General features: G+C 35.0%; 1 protein-coding gene across 7 annotated transcripts in view; it reads left to right on the top strand.

Moving 5' to 3' along the window:
- Nucleotides 1-19,689, top strand: part of USH2A (usherin) — a 392,395-nt gene that overhangs the window by 36,635 nt on the left and 336,071 nt on the right. For all 7 annotated transcript variants that reach the window (XM_074897210.1, XM_074897211.1, XM_074897212.1 and 4 more), the window contains 6 exons: nucleotides 63-357; nucleotides 1,575-1,759; nucleotides 4,860-5,081; nucleotides 6,398-6,491; nucleotides 15,787-15,982; nucleotides 16,777-16,907. In XM_074897210.1, the coding sequence (XP_074753311.1) occupies nucleotides 63-357; nucleotides 1,575-1,759; nucleotides 4,860-5,081; nucleotides 6,398-6,491; nucleotides 15,787-15,982; nucleotides 16,777-16,907 (1,123 nt within the window). The remainder of the gene's footprint in view (nucleotides 1-62; nucleotides 358-1,574; nucleotides 1,760-4,859; nucleotides 5,082-6,397; nucleotides 6,492-15,786; nucleotides 15,983-16,776; nucleotides 16,908-19,689) is intronic.

Here is a 19,689-nt window from a genome sequence, read left to right as displayed (position 1 = left end):
TAGAGGCACAAGGTGGCACTTTTTAATCATGTATGTAATTACTTTTTTATATGCTGTGACAGAGATATTTTGGAAGTATTCTCTGGAAAATTTCCTCATCTGCATACCCAGTCTGAGTGCCGCTGTCCTGGAAGTCATCCCCGGGTACACCCATTGGTACAGAGGTACTGCATCCCTAATGGTGCAGATGATACCACTAACGACAGAGTGCTGAGGTTGAATGCAGAAGCCCATCCTCTGTATTACATCAATGATGATGACATTGGGACCACCTGGATTTCATCTGTGTTTGCTAATACTGCAGGTCTGGATCATGGTATTTCAATCACAATAGATTTACAAAATGGACAGTATCAGGTAATGTGAAGATTACATTTGCTGTTTATTAAATCAAAACTAGGAAAATATTTCTGTAAATGTTTCATTACCATTTTAATTTATCAACATGACACAATGCAAAAGGCAGCAGAATGCATTATGGGTTTTTTTAATTCTTTTTTGATGTGGCTTGTCTGTTGTAACAAGCAGCAATCTAGAACAGATATACCTGAATGAATATCCTGTGTGAAGACACCAATAGTTAGAAATTGGTTGCTCTCTTATAACTCCAGTTTTGTATATTTCAACTTTAATTTTAATTTCTGTTAAAACTCGAGGTGCTTGTTTCATACCTTCTGGTATAAAACGGAATTTAACATGTCTGCAGCACGCTGACATATCAGAGGGGATTTCTGTTTTGTGGGTGTTCTGGAGGATGGTAGTTTAGCCTCCTGAGGAATATGGAAGGAGAATACAATAAGCAGGCAAGGTTCCTGAAGAGGACAGATTGCACCTGACCACTATGCTGTTGAACAGTGTCAGGATGTCTTGGAAGGAGGGACATATCAGTAGTGGGGCTGCATTCACAATCATAGCTCTACCAAATTTCTGTGTATTCTTGCTAGCTTACCTTTTTTCTTTTTTGTCAGTAATGCTGGAAAGGGAAAGAATACAATGACAGGTTTTGGCTACATATGTATTAGTCCTTTAGTTAAAAGCGAGTTCAAATACCTGTGAAGTTCTGAGACTTGACTTATTTGACACACACATTTCTACATAAGCGGTATGCTGGAGGAAGTGCTCTTTAATATGACATAGGGTATTTGATGAGATTCCAAGCTACGAATAGTGGAGATTCCTTAAAAAAAAAAAAAAAAAAAAAAAAATGTACCTGTTATCAAACAACTCATCAAATATTTGGCAACACAAAGCTATGCCCTTTATTTTTGCCAAAATAATATTACTGTAATAAATCATGGACTTGACTTTCTGGTGCATTTTCAAATGGTCTTCAAGAAAAAGTGGAGTTCTCATACAACAGTTCAGTTCTGTAAAATGTCTGAGAGATCAAAGAGCTTGTTTAACAAAAAAAGTTATCGTTTTTAATTGGGAATATGTGAACTGAAATACTAGTTATTTTTCTGTCTGAGTGGTCAAGCAGTCTATACTGTCACATTGGAAAAAAAAGTTTATTTTCTCATTGTTTAACAATTTAGTCATTAATATCAGTTTAAAAATTTGTTATCTTCATGTAGGTATTCTATATTATACTGCAGTTCTTTAGCCCACAGCCTGAAGCAATACGAATTGAAAGGAAAAAAAGAGATGATCTAAACTGGGAAGACTGGCAGTATTTTGCTAAAAATTGCAGTATTTTTGGGATGGATAACAATGGATCTCTGGAACAACCAGACTCTGTCAACTGTCTCCAGCTTCCTAGGTATGAGTGGGTATTATCTGCATAATACAGATGCTTTGAACAGGTAACACCCTGACGCAGTTCTTTTCTATGTCCCAACGAGATAGAATCTTTTAATTTGGTATACTCATTTATTATGGGCTGCTGAGTATATAAGAGATCCCAAATCTGACCTTTCAATTGAAGATTGCCAAAGGTCATCTGTCGCTTTTATCAGATTTCAAACACTGAGGAATGTGACACAATTGATTCCTCTGTTATTTTTGAGCTAGACTTGCAAAGTTTTACATGCTTGAGTTTTGAGGGGCTACTGTCAGGTACAGTTACGGAACATTGAGATGAAGAGTGGAGGAAGGTACTGGTATAACAGATTGTTTTAAACTATCTAGTGAATGTGAAAGTGTATCTCTGAGAGTGCAGCTTTTTCTGAAGCTTAGAAAAGAGGCCAAGCTTAAGTACCAAAGCCAATCATTCAGCCTTAGTACTAATCATGCAAACCATGTAAGACATGGGTTGCAAATTGTATCTTGAAGCTTTCTAATCTTTCTAAGCAAGAACCAAAATTACACTGAGGGGAGGCGAGAAGGATCATTCCCTTTTAGAAACACGTTGCAAGCCTTTTTACTAGACAGTTAGCATGTGCAAATTTAAGACTATGTAATATATACAACATACATTTCATAAATATAGCATGTAACATAATATATATGTTAATATATATTATGGTTTTACACACACGTGCACGTATGTACATATATATATATTTGATTCTATACCACTACATATATTCAAATGCACTATCTCTTACCTGAATTCAGATGCCAGTCAGTATTAGGTTTGTTTAGTACTTGGCTGGAAATCAGTGAGAAAATACAGTACCAGGTGCTGTAGGCATTTTGCTTTTTTTGTTGTTTCCCTTTTGCTACCTTCCTAAGACTTCTCAAGTGTCAGCATCTTTATTCTCCAGGAGTTCAGTATTCTGAGGAGAAGAGTGTAAGGTCATCTGAGTTACACCAATTTTCAGCAAAGGACTGAGCTTTATTGTTCATACTTGGTGCAGAGGGTAGAGGAGAAGGGATATCTCTTGTGTAAGCCAAACATTTTTGGATAAATAACCCAAATGAGGTGTAATGCCCTTTTCAGCCCAGAAATATCTATTTGTATGTTTTCTAAAAAGAACTGAGGAGTTAAGTATGAACTGTTTCCATAAATGTTTTTTAAGTAGCACTTTTTCTCCCCTTTGATTACAATGTAAATGATACTAGGAAGTGATATGAATGAATGATTTTGGGTACAGCTGATGTACAGAAAGCTTTGTTTAAGAGATCGAAAATATACTTTATAATGGTGAGTATTCTGTATACTCAAAGAGAAGATACTGTTGGAACAATGCTCCAAATTTGTGTCAGTAGTAACAGAACTCCCTGCTGAGACCTTTATAGAAGAAGATGATTTTATGGTAAAGCAAAACTTTTTCCTCTCTCTCACTCATACCCACATACTTGTAAGTGTCAAGACACGTTCAAATTGTCTGTGCAGGATTTAGACACCAGTGTGTTTGTATCCTGGTGACCTAGCCAGGACTCCTTGGGATGACATGGAAGGCAAGTAACCTTGGCTTTGAAATCCTTATCATGGCTTGGGGGTTCTTTGTTTAGTGACCACATGCTAGGACTGCATAGACTCTTTTGTGTCCTTTAGGAGATGAAAGTGATTAATGTTTTTGTTTCTACATCCTGTACCACTTCTGTAAGTTAGGAGTTGTTCACTGTTCTTTATTCCCCTGTCAGAGCCTTGAATCTCTGCTTGGTCTGAATATTGGCTGACCCTTGTTTTAGGATCTCCTTTGTTTTCCTGAGAATCTGTGTTTAGATGCCCTCAGATCTTGGTGACCTGCTTATCTAGGTGCCATCAGCCTTACAGTCCGTCTGCTGTTCCTTCTGGTGTTTCCATACAAAGATGGTGTAATTTGTCTGCCATTTGTGCCTGTTTTAACATTTCTATTCTAGCTCTATATGTCATGGAAGAAAATACTTTATTTAACTTTCTGTGGAGGGGAAGAAAGGACAGTATCCCCCAGAGAAACACACAGATATATTCCACTGAGATTTTTGTGAAGTGCTGACCTGGATAGGGGCACAGTAAATTCAAAGATCCTCCATGAAGGCAGAGGAGTATGACTCAGCAGACCTAGTCTAACTATGAATCTCATCTTTCAAAAGCTCAGAGATATTTTGAAGTGACGAGACATACAACATTTTTTGAATGTTTCATTCAGGTGCCAGGTGATACTGTGGGAATACCTATTTTTAATGCACTCATGTAGGTGTGCAGGTAAGCAGGCATCCTTACTTTTTGTGGAGGCAAGTTCTACTCCTAGCTAAACTCTGCCCAGCAAATATTCCAGCGTAAGATATGATTCATACCAAATTGTGCAAACGTGCAGTTTATATATACTTGTTTACTCAGCCTCTGCTTAAATTCTCAGGACTGTTCTTCCCCGTCTTGGGCTTAAATATACAGTTTTACTCTCGGTCCTGCTGTATTCCATTAAAATCTCTTGCACTTCACTCACTGGAAGGTGCCATGTGTTTCTAACTGTGCTTACTCATTGAATGAGTTGATATGGTTCAGTGACTCTGGAATTCAAAATGTAATTGTTTCTGTATGGTTTTTATAAGTGTTTAGCAGGTATATAATGAATGATATGGACATGATAATTTGTCATGTTAGTCATCTGAATGATTTCCTTACATAATTCAAGCATAGATCATGTTTCTAAAAAACACTGTGTTATACTTTTTGAAAACTTAGTGCAGATGACACTGTAACAGTCACACTTTATTCGTATTTTGAAGTTGCCCTTTAGAGGCTTTACTTTTAATTGGAAACTTAGGGTGTGGAGAAGAGCATGGCACTTTGGGGAAAGACACATATAGAGGACATTTTCCCTGCTTGAATTCTGGTGACTGGGAATCCACTGGCATAAGAATTTTCCCCAGAAACCACAAACACCCTATGTACAGTTGAGACCTTCTCTGAGAAAAAGGATATTAGGAGATAGAATCTGTAAAATATGTAACATTTTGATTTTAATTTGTTTTCCTCTCTATTTAAACAGCTTTACACCATATTCCCGTGGTAATCTAACTTTTAGTGTTCTTACCCCGGAACCAAATCACCGACCTGGTTACAATGATTTTTACAATACTCCATCTCTCCAAGAGTTTGTAAAAGCTACACAAGTGAGGATTCATCTCCGTGGCCAGTATCATACTAATGAGTCTTGGGTAAATTTTAGGCATAGATACTATGGAGTTAATGAAGTTACAGTCAGTGGAAGGTAGGTGTTATGGAACTCTTCCCGCACCCATTGCTGCCTCTGACTATTACAGCTGTGCAAAGTATATAATGACCTGCCTAAAATTTAATGAAGTTTTTCCTGCTTTTACATTTATGAATGAGCAGGGAATTTGGTCTGAAGCAGTGTATCAAGTTGGAAATGATTAGTGTACTGTTTTCTAAAACATTTGCTCATGTATTATTTTAAAATTAATTATACTTATTACACAAATCTGTCAAAAGCAGTCCTTGCCTTGGAATTACCAGTGCCTCTAAGCAAAGGCTTATGACTGAAACCGTGGCTTGTGCTTTACTTCAGTAGCTCTTCCAAGTTTCACTACAGATTCCCAGACATGGCAATTCTAACAGTCTTAATGCAGAGCACATTGTTTTAGCTTTAGTTTTCCTTTTAAAACTGGGCATCTGTCAGTAAAAGTGTTACATTATCTGTGACTGACAACTTTATTGTATATGATAAGTGTGCTGTCTTGTGAAAGGACTAATTATCATTGTAAACAATATGCAAATTTGGCAATGAAATAGTTTCTAAGAAGCATATGGTGCAGATTTTTGTTAATAAGTATTATTCCTGAAATTATTTTGGTAGTTCTCATGTTGAGAGAAAGCACTCCATGAGAGGTCATATTTACCTTTAAAATTTTCTACACTACTAATATGTTTTGATAACTGATTTAGAAGTGTTGTGATAATGCTTTTGCTAAAATAGCTACAATCTTGCTGTCTACGTAACTGTAAAATAATTTCAGCCGTAGTTTGCAAAGCTATGCCATGCCTCCAGAAGAGCAGCCCTTCAGGTAGAGTGGGATGGTTATTGCCTATTAACTAATACTCTATAAAGATTTTATTTTAGTAAGAAATGGATATTTTAACTGAGATCAAAATGGGATAAACTAGAAAATTATGCTTAATATGGTTAAGACTTCTTGAAAAACTACAGCTACAGTGTAAAGCTTAATATTGATGAATAATTGCCATTTATTAAAGTTTTACATATTAATGTTATATACTGAAATATAGTTTTCATTACATATTATGTATAGGGTAACAGTAGTTCTACTACATGCTGGGTTTTATTTTCTTGAAAAGCAATTGTTGATACATAAAAATATGTTGAGTGAAGTAGTCTTTTACAGGTTACTGCACTTAAGAACATTCTCTTTGGTGATGTTTATTTGTTCTTAATAAAGAACCAGACTATTGTAATACACAAAATTGTCATTGTGACCATGTGATATATTGTTGGACAGATGTGTTACTATGTTTTAATTTTTTCTTCACTACTTATTGTTCTTTCAGGTGTAATTGCCATGGCCATGCTGATAATTGTGACTCAGCTATGGAACCGTATAGGTGCCTGTGCCTCAAGGAAAGCTATACAGAAGGAAATAATGTTAGTCACTCCTTTGTCTATCTATGTCACCTATGACCAACCTCAAAAGTGGGATTTTAGTCCTGGGAAAGAGTGTGTGTATGCATATATGTGTTAGTGTTCTAGCTTTTATAGGGAAGCTTCCCATAGCATGGTTTGTATTATTAAATAAGGAAGCAAACACCCCACTGCTGCCAAAAGTCATTCCACCCTTGACCATTAGGAGTACTGAGTTCAGGGATTTGATTTCTTCTTGGAGGTTTATGCCACTTTCAAACATTAGATTCAAACCTGAATTTAGACTGTCAGCATCTGATAAAGATTATGGCTCTACCTGATGTAACAACCAGCAAGCGATCTGTAGAGTGAAAGGGTTATGAAGACTCAATTTTCAGAGTAGGGATTTTATTTTTTTTAACTCCACAGTAGTTTTAGTCTGGTCCTATGGACTCCAGACCCATTCAGTAGATGGAGTGCAGTAGGCACAGTCCTGCAGTTCAGCTTCCAGTTTGATTTCATTTGAATGGGAACAATTCAAGTGGTCCAAGACAGCTCCATGACGTGAAACAAAGCACAGTAAATGCAGAAAATTTTGAAATTTGCTTCAAAACTTCATGCTTAATCCAAGGTAAAACACTAAAATAGATTTACCTTCTGATACTCCGAACAACTCTAGATACTTGAGACATCTGTAGGTTGCAGTCACTCACTTCAGCTAAGAATGACATCTTTTAATGTGGTTGTTTTACAAAATATGTCTGAGATAGGAAGAGTTAAAACATTTTGGTCTTGATTTTAAATGCCTCTTGCCCAGCTGAGCACAGTTAAGAAAACAATGAGATGTGCCTGTACATATGTATTTGGAAGTTATTTTCTTGAGGGTCTTATTCATTGTTTTGATCTAAACAGTGATTTGAGTAGTGGCTTTTTAAAATGTTGAATATTGAGCTTTGAACTTACTTATTTAAGGACAGCTTGTAAATGTCAATTTCCCATACTTTATACAGTCATATATGACATTTGGTTATCTTTAAAATAATCTGTAGTAGCAACATGATTGTCCTAATACAAGAACAAACTTAATATTGCTTTTTACTGCTCTGTGTTTTCAGATAATCTATATTAACCTATATTAAGGTTAAATTTCTTGGAATTAATTAAAAGTCCATATTAGAAAAATCTAGTTACAATCTAGAAAATACATTCTTCTTATTTCTTTGCTTTGCTCTTAACAGCATTTCTCAATAAAGAAGGATTTTATGAAGTCTAGTGTGTAGTTGAAACTTACAAAGTTGCAAAATCATAATTTTCCTACTAGTTTTATAATTCTTGGCCATAGAAGAAGCAGAATGGTGTTGTTTACTATAAATCATGGTCTTCTAGAGAAATATGTAGAGGAGAGTTTAGAATAATGGTGCCAGTTTGCACTTATTTCATGCAACTTTTGGTTTTCTTAGATGCTGTTCACATACAATTTAGCAAAAGCAGAACCATGATGTATGAGTTAAGAAAACTTGCTCAAATAAAAGATTCTGTCTCTAGATTAATTATTTATCTCAACACCCCCCCCAAAAAAAAAAAAAAACACCCCCAAAAAAAAACAAAAACCCTTCACTTCCTTTTATTTTTTTCTTTTTAAGGTTAAGAAAGAATGAGCTATGTTAAAGGAACGAATCCCACAATCCCAATGAATGTTAGGTTTATGTCATGAGTACATGTTGTATTCATTGCTATATTTATGCCTTCTGGAAATAGACTTTCTAAAAATTAAGAAAGAGTTATGGAATAGCAACAGCAGTAGCAAAGGGGGAACTAATCTCACATCAAAAAACCCTCAAGCAGTCTGCTTGCTTGAACACAGCAAGAAGTGTTAACATGAGAGCATTTGATACTGTGCTTAGGATCATGTGAAAGATCTTTGTAAAATTTCATAGACAATCTAAGTTTTTTAAGCAGAAGTGTAGACTCTACAGTCTAAATAGGATTTCAACAGAAATTTAAAGTTTTTAGATGGGTCAAATTAGAAAAAAAATTCAAACTGACAGTGTCCCTTTAATTAGAACACACATTGTGAAATGTTACTTTGTAGGGATTAATCATAAATATTTAATAAGATCTGGAAGTTCACCAAGCACTCTTGCAAGACTTATGCTACCTTGTGAAAACAAACCAAATGCATTTTAATGATGTATCTGCCTTATCAGATATTTTCTGTCAATATTAATGGGTTGTTCCAGTCAGTGTCACATTTTTGATTTGGCATACGTTCATTGTAGCTGTAATTGAAATGCTTGAATTAACTGTATTCATTCAGAGTACAATAAGGATGTTGTTTAATTATTTTCCTCATTCTTTAATGACCATGTCAGTATCTATTAAATATGAAATAAAATAAAATAGTAATAAAATAGAATTAATATTTGCAAATATATCACTAAGTCCTTTGAATTTTATCAAGGATTTGCATGAAGTACAAACTTGATTTTTTTTGTAAGGCAAATGTTTAAAAACAAGACCAAAACTCATCCTGATTTTTAACTGTTATTGGCAGTGATAAAACTCTGTTTTACAGACTTAAACCTATGTTCCTCAGGCTCCTACCCCAGAAAATCAAGCCTTTATTATTTTTTGTTATGTTTATAAAGGAAGTTCCCAAACATAAACTTTTTCGGCGGTGAAGGGGCAGATGTTTTTGAGAAGAAATTGTGCTGTCTGCAAACTGTCATTTTTTGACTTCTCTCCTGTGCAGTGAGTCACCACAACTGAGGGCGGTTATAAGAAGACTTGTGGTTTTGGGGGTTGTTTTTTTTCTTGTTTGTTTGTTTGTTTTTTAGTATCTTGAACAAGAAATCAGAGATCCCTCTTAACATATGGCAGAGTATGTCCTTGTCACATTTACATTTAATACAACTAAAATTACCATTTTGAATTTTTCTGACATATACATCTGGATAGCTGTTGTACATCAAAGCAATACCAGAAACTAAAAAATTGCATAATTCATTGCAAATAGAAATCTTAGTTACTTGCATCACAATGTTATGAACTTTGACATATCAGATAGAATTTTTTTTTTTTCTTTTTTTTCTGAGTTCTGTTCTGATGAAGAAACATGTTGCTATGAATTTTGAGATGATAGGAAGAAGTTAATGCTTAAGAATGACTTGCAGATGTTGAGGAGACATCCTCACAGAGCTTATCTCCAATCTTATGAAAAAAAGTGTTCAGCTTCTTAATTTACAAATTGTTCTGTAAGTGCCTTGTGTCCTGCTTTGGGAAATAGCTCTCTCTTTTACAAATGGAAACTGAGGCACCAAGAGTGGAGTCCTGCTTTTAGTAACATTTATATGCAAAGACTGATTTATAGACATGGATAGTAGTATGTTCAAAAACTTTCTATGATGTCACATGGAAAACTGGAAACAGCCTATGAAAAAATAAGGTAATGAAACAAGGTCAGCCTTACCTTAGAACCTCAGAGCCTCCTTTAAATCGGTCATACAGAACTTCATAAAGGTAATGGCAAAATATACAGGAATAATTGTAGAAATAATAATAGAAAACAAAATTGAAAATAAAGCAACTGATAAATGCTTGAGAAGGATATGAATGGAAGTGAAAGAGTGAGTGGACACAGTAAAGGCTTCAGGTCTTCAGAGTTTTCTATATAAATAATCAATGGTCTTAAACATTTGCTGTCTGCAAACTGGATATAGCATTGCTGATTACCAAGAATTGGATAAATAAGGCTTTTTTTTGTTGCTACACAAGAATCTATTTAAACTTTTGTTAAGTCAATCTGTATCATCATGTTAGATGTTGAAAGTTACAATACATAGTACCCAAGGAACTGTAAATACTAACTATAGTAAGTGGTCACTCAGTAACAAAGACTTACAGCTTGCAGAAGCAAGCAAGCTAGCAAAAAGTGCACTTTTTGATAAGCTTTGTGCCATAATTTGTGTATCCAGAGGACAGACCTTGGAGGAAGCTGGTTATATCAGAATGAAAAGAAAGGAAATCAAGCAAGCAGATGGTTGACTGGAGTTTTAGGAAACAGCAAGCAAAATGTCACCTAGTCCAATAGTCTCACCTGCCTGAAAATTTTAGATAACTTTTGATGTGTCTTTGGAAGTTATGGGTTTGTCCATGAATCCATCCCTGGAAAACTGGTGTAATTTCACAATTCAGAGATCCAGGCTTCTAAAACAATTTGTGTACAAGCATTGCTGCAATACTGGAAGAACTTGTTGCAGTCTCAGTTATCTTGTGATTTGTTGTACAGGTGATGACTTGCTGACGGAATTGTGAAGTGGTCATTATCTCTCATAGATTTTGATGTGACATTTGTAAATTTTATTTAAGAGGTAGGCAGATGGCAACTAGCATTATGATTGTCACTGTTAACCTCTCAGAAATTAAGAAGGCTGTTCCAGTCTGAAAATTATTTTCGGGGGCTTATCCACTGTGCAGGATATTTATTTCATTTAATGTGAAAGAAAACCGAGGCACAACTGGGCTGATGCTTCATTGTTATTGGAAGTAGCTGTTTTAAATCATGGTGCCACATATATTTATTGAATTTCTATGATTTTTTACATATTCCATCTAAGTGCTCAAGTGATTAGCCAATCTGTTTTTTTTTTCTTCTTTTATCCCACTAAAACTATTATTAAGAAATAATAAATAATCCTATGCAATAGCTTCTTTAGAAGAGTAAAATTAACCCTAGAATACCTAGTAACTGTGACTATAGCACTCTCTAATGCTACAGGAGAATGAAATTCAGAGGCATATTCCAGATGGACAAGGTAGAAAGAAGGAAAAATAAACACAAGATCTCTTATCATTTAATATATTGAGCAAGTCGGAACTTTGGTAAAACAGAATACATGCTGAACTCATCATCTGCAAAATGTAACTTCTCCCTGTCTTTTATTTTACATAAGTCCTACAGTGTTGGAGTCTAAATAAGAGTTAGATAGAGTGGATGCCTGATTCGAAAATAACTTTGAATTTTAATCCTGGAGAATTTAAGTGTGAATTATTTTACTGAGCAGCCTGATTGTCAGAATTAGTGTGGTTGCATACTCTTTGACTGAAGACACACGACTTCTTGTGGCTTCAAGTAACTTCACCGAAAAAAAGCATAAATGAAAGATTAGTTGAGTAGAAGTATACCTTATGCTGCCTGACAACATCTGTGCCAGTGTTTGAGATCTCAGTTGTGTACCATTACTGGAATCTGGCATACAGAATGGTAGATCTTATGTTCTGTGCCAGTCGGGTTCTTTGTCAGTCACTTTGCCATTGTAAAACAGCAGTAGTATCTTTTCTTAGAATGCTATTTGGCATGTGGTATTTGTAAACCATCTGTTACGTCTCTGCTTAGTTTCTAAAATTATGTTGCATCCTTTTAAGGTATGGGGAGTGTTATGACAGAAGCCCGTAAGACACTCTTCTATTCTGTCTTCCTTAGTCACTTGGATTCACTTAGAGTGTTTTAGCTTTTTTTTTTTTTTTTTTTTTTTCCTTATAAAACCTGGCTTTTGAGTTTAAAAGCCCTTTGGTCTTTGGGGAGTTCACTAGAGACAGAGAGGCTTCAAAGCTCTGCTCACATGTGGTCTTGATAGATAGTCAAATGCTGTAGTGAGGGTGCTGAGGAAAAGCCATGGGGAAATTAAGACGATTGTCTTCAAAGCAGGGCTAAGCTATACTGGTGTAGATATTGTCTAGAAGTCATATTTATTTGAATAATGAAGCTAAATGGAGTGAAAGCATCCGGTCCATTTGGGTGCAGACTGGGCCAAAAAGGAAAAGATCGTATATGGTTAACTATCGTATTATAGTCGATGCTTACAGGGCAACATAAATAAACATGGTTGGGTGATACACATCATGGAGTTTTTCAAAAAGCCAGCATTTTAAAATGCCTGAGAAGGTCGTGTTCTAATCTTTATATCACTTCAGCAGATTTTTAAGTCTGTGTACCGTTAATAACATGTATATTATAGAAGCATATGTTTAAGTATTATATGTGTGTATGTACTCAGGTTATTGCAACTGAACTTTGACTCACGGGTGTGAGATGGGTACTCCTACACAGGTTAGGAAAGAAAAAAAGGAATAAATTCTACATAACATTAAAAAAAAAAAAAAAAAAGGATGCCACCCAGAGGCAAGCAGCGGGATATTTTAGAGGTGTTGGAGTAGAAGGTTCTAGTTGATCACGATTTATTGCTAGTCTTAAACCATTGTTATTGTTGCCTTCTGAAGTATTTCTTTGAATATTTGTTGACCATTTCTTCAGAGGCACTGTCCTCAGCATTCTTAGTGACTAATAAGGAACTTGGCACATAAAAGCTTAGGCTGAAGTCACTGGTGATCTTTCCATCAGCGTGGTGGATTCAGGAATTTTGAGGTAAGATAAGTTTTTCATAATATTTTTAGTAAAAAAAAATTCTTGAATTCATTATTGGAAATAAGTTTTAATAATAATTTTAAACTAATAAATTGGGCCAAGATAAGCCTAGATATTTTAACCATCTGGTTTCATGTAGTGTTTTTTCAGAAAATTGTTTTTACAGAAGGTGAGTTGTTCAGAAACTATCTATCACGAGGACATGTTTGTTGTTGTCCATAGGGAAAGCCATATATTTAACATGTTTTCTGAAGGGCCTAGATGTAACTGAGAATAAAGACAAGTTTTTGGGTTTTACGGTTATGGAGAAAGGCTTATTTTGTCAAGAATTAACATTCTTTGTAAATCTACTGGTAGACCTTGTTCAGATTTGTCAAAGGCTTTTTGTGAATTTACCTATCCATTTTACACGTGGTAGTCAAGAATTGAAACCCAAATCACTTGATACCTTTGAAAAGTCTCAACAGCTATGCTTTTGACAAACGCAGAGTTTGCATTTGGTGAATGAAAACCTGAAGATTGCCATGTGTACATCATCATGCTACCAAAAGCGAAAGTTAAACACAGCAGGTCTGGAAGTTAAATGCAATTCTTAACCTAATAAAGGTGTGACAAACTCATCAGGATGAGGTGGGGTTCCAGCACACATTTTTAATGCATACAGGTGTGACAATCTAGAATGATGACTGTTTCATAGTCATTGCTATCTTTTGAATTACTACTTTTTTGCCAAGGCTCTTAAAAAGTTTTGTGAGTTTTAAAAGTCACAGAACAAGAGACATGATAGTTCCAAGAGTCTCTGTGCTATGTAATCATATGTCATGTTTTTCTCTTACTCTTTAGTGCTTGTGTGTAATTTAACAATAGGTGTGCATACGTAACTGATCCAAGATTAAATCTGAAATGAAATGACAAATGCTCTCAGCCACTATGTGGCTGGCCATGCACAAATGGAAATTCAGGGCTAGCAGGTTGGTAGGTATTCCAGTACTGTTTTCCTTTCAAGGAGGGCTTATTTCCATAGACATGCTGCAAGAAGGAAGCTGCATGAGTGGGATGGTTTGTCTGGGAGCTCGGGTTTCTTTTTTGCACTTCCCAAGTTGTGTAATGCTTGAATGAACCTCTTGTCTCATGTTGCTGGTGTTGTGTAATTGCTGATTTTTCTCGAGACAAAGGGAGTGACTAAAGAGAGGAGAGGTGTATGTGAGTGAGGGAAAGACTTGAATAAGTTTAAGTTGTGTAACTTGTTTAACAGTTATGGTCAAGGCATTCCCCTGGGTATGCTTAAACCAGGCTAATCACTATCAGGCAGTGATTCTTCTGATAAACAGTGCTCAAGGTCTCAAGTGAAGCTCTGCTAATTTTCATACTAAAACCTCTTTTTTTTTTTTTCTTTTTTTTTTCTCACTGGGGTGATGTAGGTTTTGTTTGTTTCTTTCTTTTTAACAGATTGCAAAAAGGTGCAGTGGCTATTGTTATCCTACCTCTTACTGTAAATTTAATTTATTAAAACTAAATTTCAGCAGATAAATTCTTGTGCTTTCATTTTCTTTCCCAAGTTGCTTTTCGTGTGAGTTGTGACTGCTCTGTTATCCTTGTACTATCTTAAGCTTATGTTTTCCAATTCAATTTCTCATTTTACCACAGTTGATGCTTTACCAGCATCAGCTGTGAGTGAAACAGTTTAGAAACTTCAGTATAGTTTCCTAGTTGTCGGCATGATGTAGGCACACTGGGCTTGGAATAGCAGCCATGAAGAAAGATGAGCACACTTCTGGAATTTAAGAAGAAAGAAGATACTCAAATACTTTACAGAAGCGCAACTTATTTTGAAGCATTTAAATTCCTTCTGGAAGATGGAAATTAAAATTGTAATACATTTTGTTTCCTAGATTCAGCAAGACACCAGTATTTGGGAATGGACTTTCAGTAATGCCAGTTAAATTAAAAAAATTATTCTTAACAAACAACTGTACAGTGTCAACATGTACCATTCTTTTGAGCCAGTTTCATAAACTGGTTGGATCATTACCCATAAAGACAATGTAAATATCCAAAATGCTATCCATTCATTCACTTTAAGAAATCCAATTTAATTTTAGATCTTGATGAACCAGTAGGCACAGAAAATTTTCTCCTTGAAATTTTGTAGAGTCTATTATGAACTGAAGATTATTTCAACTTCACATTCTTCACAAAGTTTTACTTAAATATAACATTGTGAGTTTATCCAAATAAAAAATAAGATTCTGACGTGCTCTGAACTACTTAAAAGCTTTTTTTACTGTTTTGGATTTAAGCTAATTAAGTTCTTAAATATCATTAGTTTTTGTATCTAATAAATTTGAAAAGGATTGAAGAAAACAAGACTGTTTAGGTGTTTATTTAAACAATTTACCTGATATCCTACAATTCCATTGGTATCATTTAAAATCTAACCTGACAGAGCTGAATATATGTAGAGATTTATGTGTTTTGTTTAATATTTCTTTCTTGAAAATTTCATGAGGTAAATGCACATTAAGAAGTGCTGGTATTTCAGATACTCTGTACAACATCACTTATTTTGCCATAGGAGGCCTTTTGTTTTATTCTTCTACTCACCTTCCCTGATTTTACTCTGTTGTTAAAGTAACTTGAAAAGATTAAAAGATTCTTTTTTTTTAAAAAAAAAAAAAAACAAAACAACAAAAAAGAGATGGCTTTGTTATTTTCCTATATGCTTTCTGATGGTTTTGTTATTTCCCTATATGGTTTCTCATTTCTTGTCTAAACCCAGTATTTTTAACATTTAAATGGGGGAAAACACACAGAATGAAACATGAACATATAGAGTATAGTGTTCTTGTAAGGTAAAGAAATAGCTTGGTTTTGTTTGTTTGTTTTTAATTTCAGTGTGATCGCTGTTTGCCATTGTACAATGACAAGCCTTTTCGTCCAGGTGACCAAGTTCATGCCTATAATTGCAAACCTTGTCAATGTTACAGCCATGCAGTAAGCTGCCACTATGATTTTGCAGTGGACCCTTTTCCTCAGGAGCATTACAGAGGCAGTGGTGGAGTGTGTGATAACTGTCAACACAACACAGCTGGTAAGTCATACAAAAGAGAATGGACTGTTTGTTTTACAGTTGCTTTTTGGCTAAATCTTGTTTCAGCTGAAATTAGTAATGTTCGATGGCTGACATTCCCATAAAATCTCATGTATATGTATTTTTAAACTATCCAGATAGTGCAGTAATTGTGTCAATATTAAGCTATTGGAAAATGCTGCTGAAATTTGTCCCAATCTTGAATAAAATCTTCAGTGCAAAACACATTCTAGTAAATAATTAGAACATGTAGTTTCAAAGCTGTTTCCATTACATATACTGGAGAATTTAACTCCACAATATGATCTTTCTAACTGAACCAGTTTAACAGATAACATAATAAAAACTTTGTCAAATTTTGCTCTAATGTAAGTTTCTTGATGATTGAGTAAAAGTTTCTATTCTAAGTCGTATATTTGAATGCCTTTTTTTTTTGTTTGTTTGACAGTTCTTTCAGTTTTCTTGGCTTTGTCTAGTAAAGAGAAAAAAGAAAAGTTTCAGGTTCAACGATAATTTTTCCAAAAAATGTATAGGCATTTGCATGGCACAGCTTTTATATAAGTGTGGTATTATATAACAGATGGAAGTTTAATGGAGTAAAACATAGTTTGTAACAGGTTCATTGTTTCATATGCTCTGGATCACTAAATTGGCAGGTAGAGATGAAAGGTGCATTAAAATGGACGTCCTGAAAATTATAGAATTCTCTCAAAGGAATAGAGTCTTTAATTTTGAATTATACAGCTAATTTTAATGAATTGGAAGCCATAATGCATAACCTTTCTCTCATGCAGGAAGGAACTGTGAGCTGTGCAAGGATTTCCATTACAGACAAGCAGGTGCAGATCTTTCAGCCGTTGATGTTTGCAAACCCTGTGACTGTTATGCAACAGGCACCAAAAATAAGAGCCTCCTGTGTGATAATGTAAGTAGCCTCAATGCAAAAAAATGACAAAACATTTTAATCAGCTGGGTAGACAGCAGTATGATTTTACAAAGTATATTTAGATGGTAACTACTTATGCATTTTTTTATAAAATTCAGCCTTTTCAAAATGATAATTGACTTACATCAGAGACTGAAAGCTGAGAAACACAGGAAGCAATTTGAAATGTACTGTTGAAGAGTTCTTCATCTAGATCAGCAACAGACGTAGATGATACTGTATGAATTTTCAGAAGTGAATAGTAGTTTTGGGATACTATGAGGTACCTATGTACTCAGTAATGTTAAAACATGAAGGTTTTGAGTGGTTTTGAAGGTCTTGATGCTGTCTTAAAATTAGTAACAGAATTTGAAAATTTAGGCAATGAGATGAGCCTGAAATTGAACTAAAATTAAGCTAAAATTTTCTCTGTAGTAAGACAAGGATTGATCTCCCTTTTAATTCATATAGTCCATTTAAAAAAAAAAAAAAAAAACAAACCCCACAAAGTGATGCTGAAAAGAGAACACCATCAGCTATGCTTTTCAAGCCTGTGGACCGCACTGACATGTAAGACAGTAATCCAATAATAAATCTGTAACTTTCAAAACATGAATGTTGGAAAAAAAGCAGGAAAAGTGACTGAAGTCTTGAGCATATGTTAAAGATACATTGTGATTCATGTTCCATTCACATATGTCCTGTCCATTGCCCAAATCCAAAATTTGTTAGGAATAGGGTAGAAATAGCTTCTTTGTCTGAAATGTGTTTTAAAAACATTTTAAAGTTTGAACTTGTTCTACAGGGAATTGAGATAGAACTTCAGCTTGTTGCCATGTTTCCTGTCTCTTCTTTTTCCAAACTTTTTTTCATAAAGCAATCTCTAGCATTTTCCACATGATGTTATTGGATTTAATTTAACGGTAAGCTCTTGTGGATCCTGTTGTATTTTCATCCTTGGTTCTGTAGTGGTACAAATGCATGCCCAGTTTGACTCAGTGCACCTTCACAGGACTTGTTCACTGGTGCAGGTGCTGAGTGATGTGTGAATTTCACACAATATATTTTTTAAATAATCCCCTATAGTAGAAATAAAAACTAATACATAATTTTCCATCTTCTGACGATGATACTTTTTGCCAGCATCACAGAAATGAAAAAAAACTTGAAAAATGCAGGTATCATGTTAGGACTATTTTTTAGGGTATCAGAAAAATGAAAGCAAATGCTGATTTGTGTGTCTGTTGTTTGTGGTGAAATGTTAACCTAAACCAACTTTAACTGTGATTAACAATCAGAGGAAGAGCAGTTTACAGAAATCACTGCTTTATAGTGAAATATACAGGAACATTGATGAAGCTTGTCTATGAGAGTATGAATGAAGAGATAAAATGGGAAAAATGGAGGAGTCTGTATTGCTCAATAAAGCATCAGTTGACCGCTGCAGTAGAAGCAGAGCAGGCAGAAATGATTAAGAGGCATTAAAGAATAGATTAATAAGGCTGGGGACTAAAGGCTGAAATGAATTATGTGAAATAGGAAGGCATCATTGAAGGAAGTGTTTCCAAATCTGACCTGTGGAAGATGGAATCATAAGGAATAAGGACCATACTCATGAAAATCGTCATGTCACAATGATAATTTTCAAGGAAATATGCCAAAATGGGGCAGAATACACATTTAATGCATAACTTACCATTTTATGCAGTTCATCAATATTTTTTTCTTGTCACAAACTGCCAGCTGTGTCACTAAGTTCCAAGAGGTACAGAGCTCCAGAATTAATTCACTGAATCACAAATTAATCTATTGAATCACACAGGAAGTATATTTACTCCTCCAATGAAGTATTATTAATGTAGATATTTTACAGGATTGGTAAGGAGTTTACTGTAACATGTTTACTCCCATTTCAGTTCTTTGGACTGATCATGAAAACTTTATGCCTGTTCTGTTCACCTATTTCACTCTACCCTTGCTGAGAAGTGCATGTAGGTGTGTGGCATTTCTCCCTTGAGTAGGTTCTCAGTTCTCATACATTTGTAGATTGTGCCCACTTACAGATCAGTTTGTAACTTCATTTGTATTTTAAAGTGCAAACTAACATTAAAAAACATCAAAATTATAACTTTATGACTTATAGAAGAGCAATGTAGCAGTGCATCTATGAGCAATTCATTAGACCTTTTTTGCACAGAAGTGTCCCTTGAGACTGGTGGGTACAAGAGAGAGGATTGCTACCGCCTGATAAAATTTGTCCACTTCTGTGTAGCTTATTGACATCTAATCAGTGTAGGAAAAGATACACGTTGGTTGCATCCTCTTTGTGAACATTTGTCACAAAATATTTCAATCAATCTGAAAGTCCAGATGAATTATTTGAGGTGCCTGAGTTTTATGAGAGTGAAAGAAGAATTGGCTGCCTTATTCCCTTCTCCCTAACCATTCACACATGAGAAAATTCTGCCAGAATACTGCTGATGTGATCGTTCTTGCTCTGTGTGGAGAGCTGGAGATTAATTTCTTCTGGCCCTTATACTGCAATCCTTGACTCATTTTCCTGTGCTGCTTTTTACCCAGACTGCTCTACAAATGCTTACATATTCAATCAGGCACAGCAGTTTGTAGTTCTTTCATTATTCTATTATAATATGCCATATATAATGGCATGAAAAAAAAGCACTCTTTTCCAGGGCATTTGTTTCTAGGCAAAGCTGAAACTGCTGCTATTGTTTTTACCTAGTCTTTGGAAGTACCATTCTGGTCTCAGTGAATTTAGGCA

This window comes from Athene noctua, chromosome 1, assembly GCF_965140245.1.
Source record: "Athene noctua chromosome 1, bAthNoc1.hap1.1, whole genome shotgun sequence".
Taxonomy (NCBI): Eukaryota; Metazoa; Chordata; class Aves; order Strigiformes; family Strigidae; genus Athene; species Athene noctua.
Note: the sequence above shows the minus strand (reverse complement) of the source record. Positions and strands in the feature narration are given on the sequence as shown.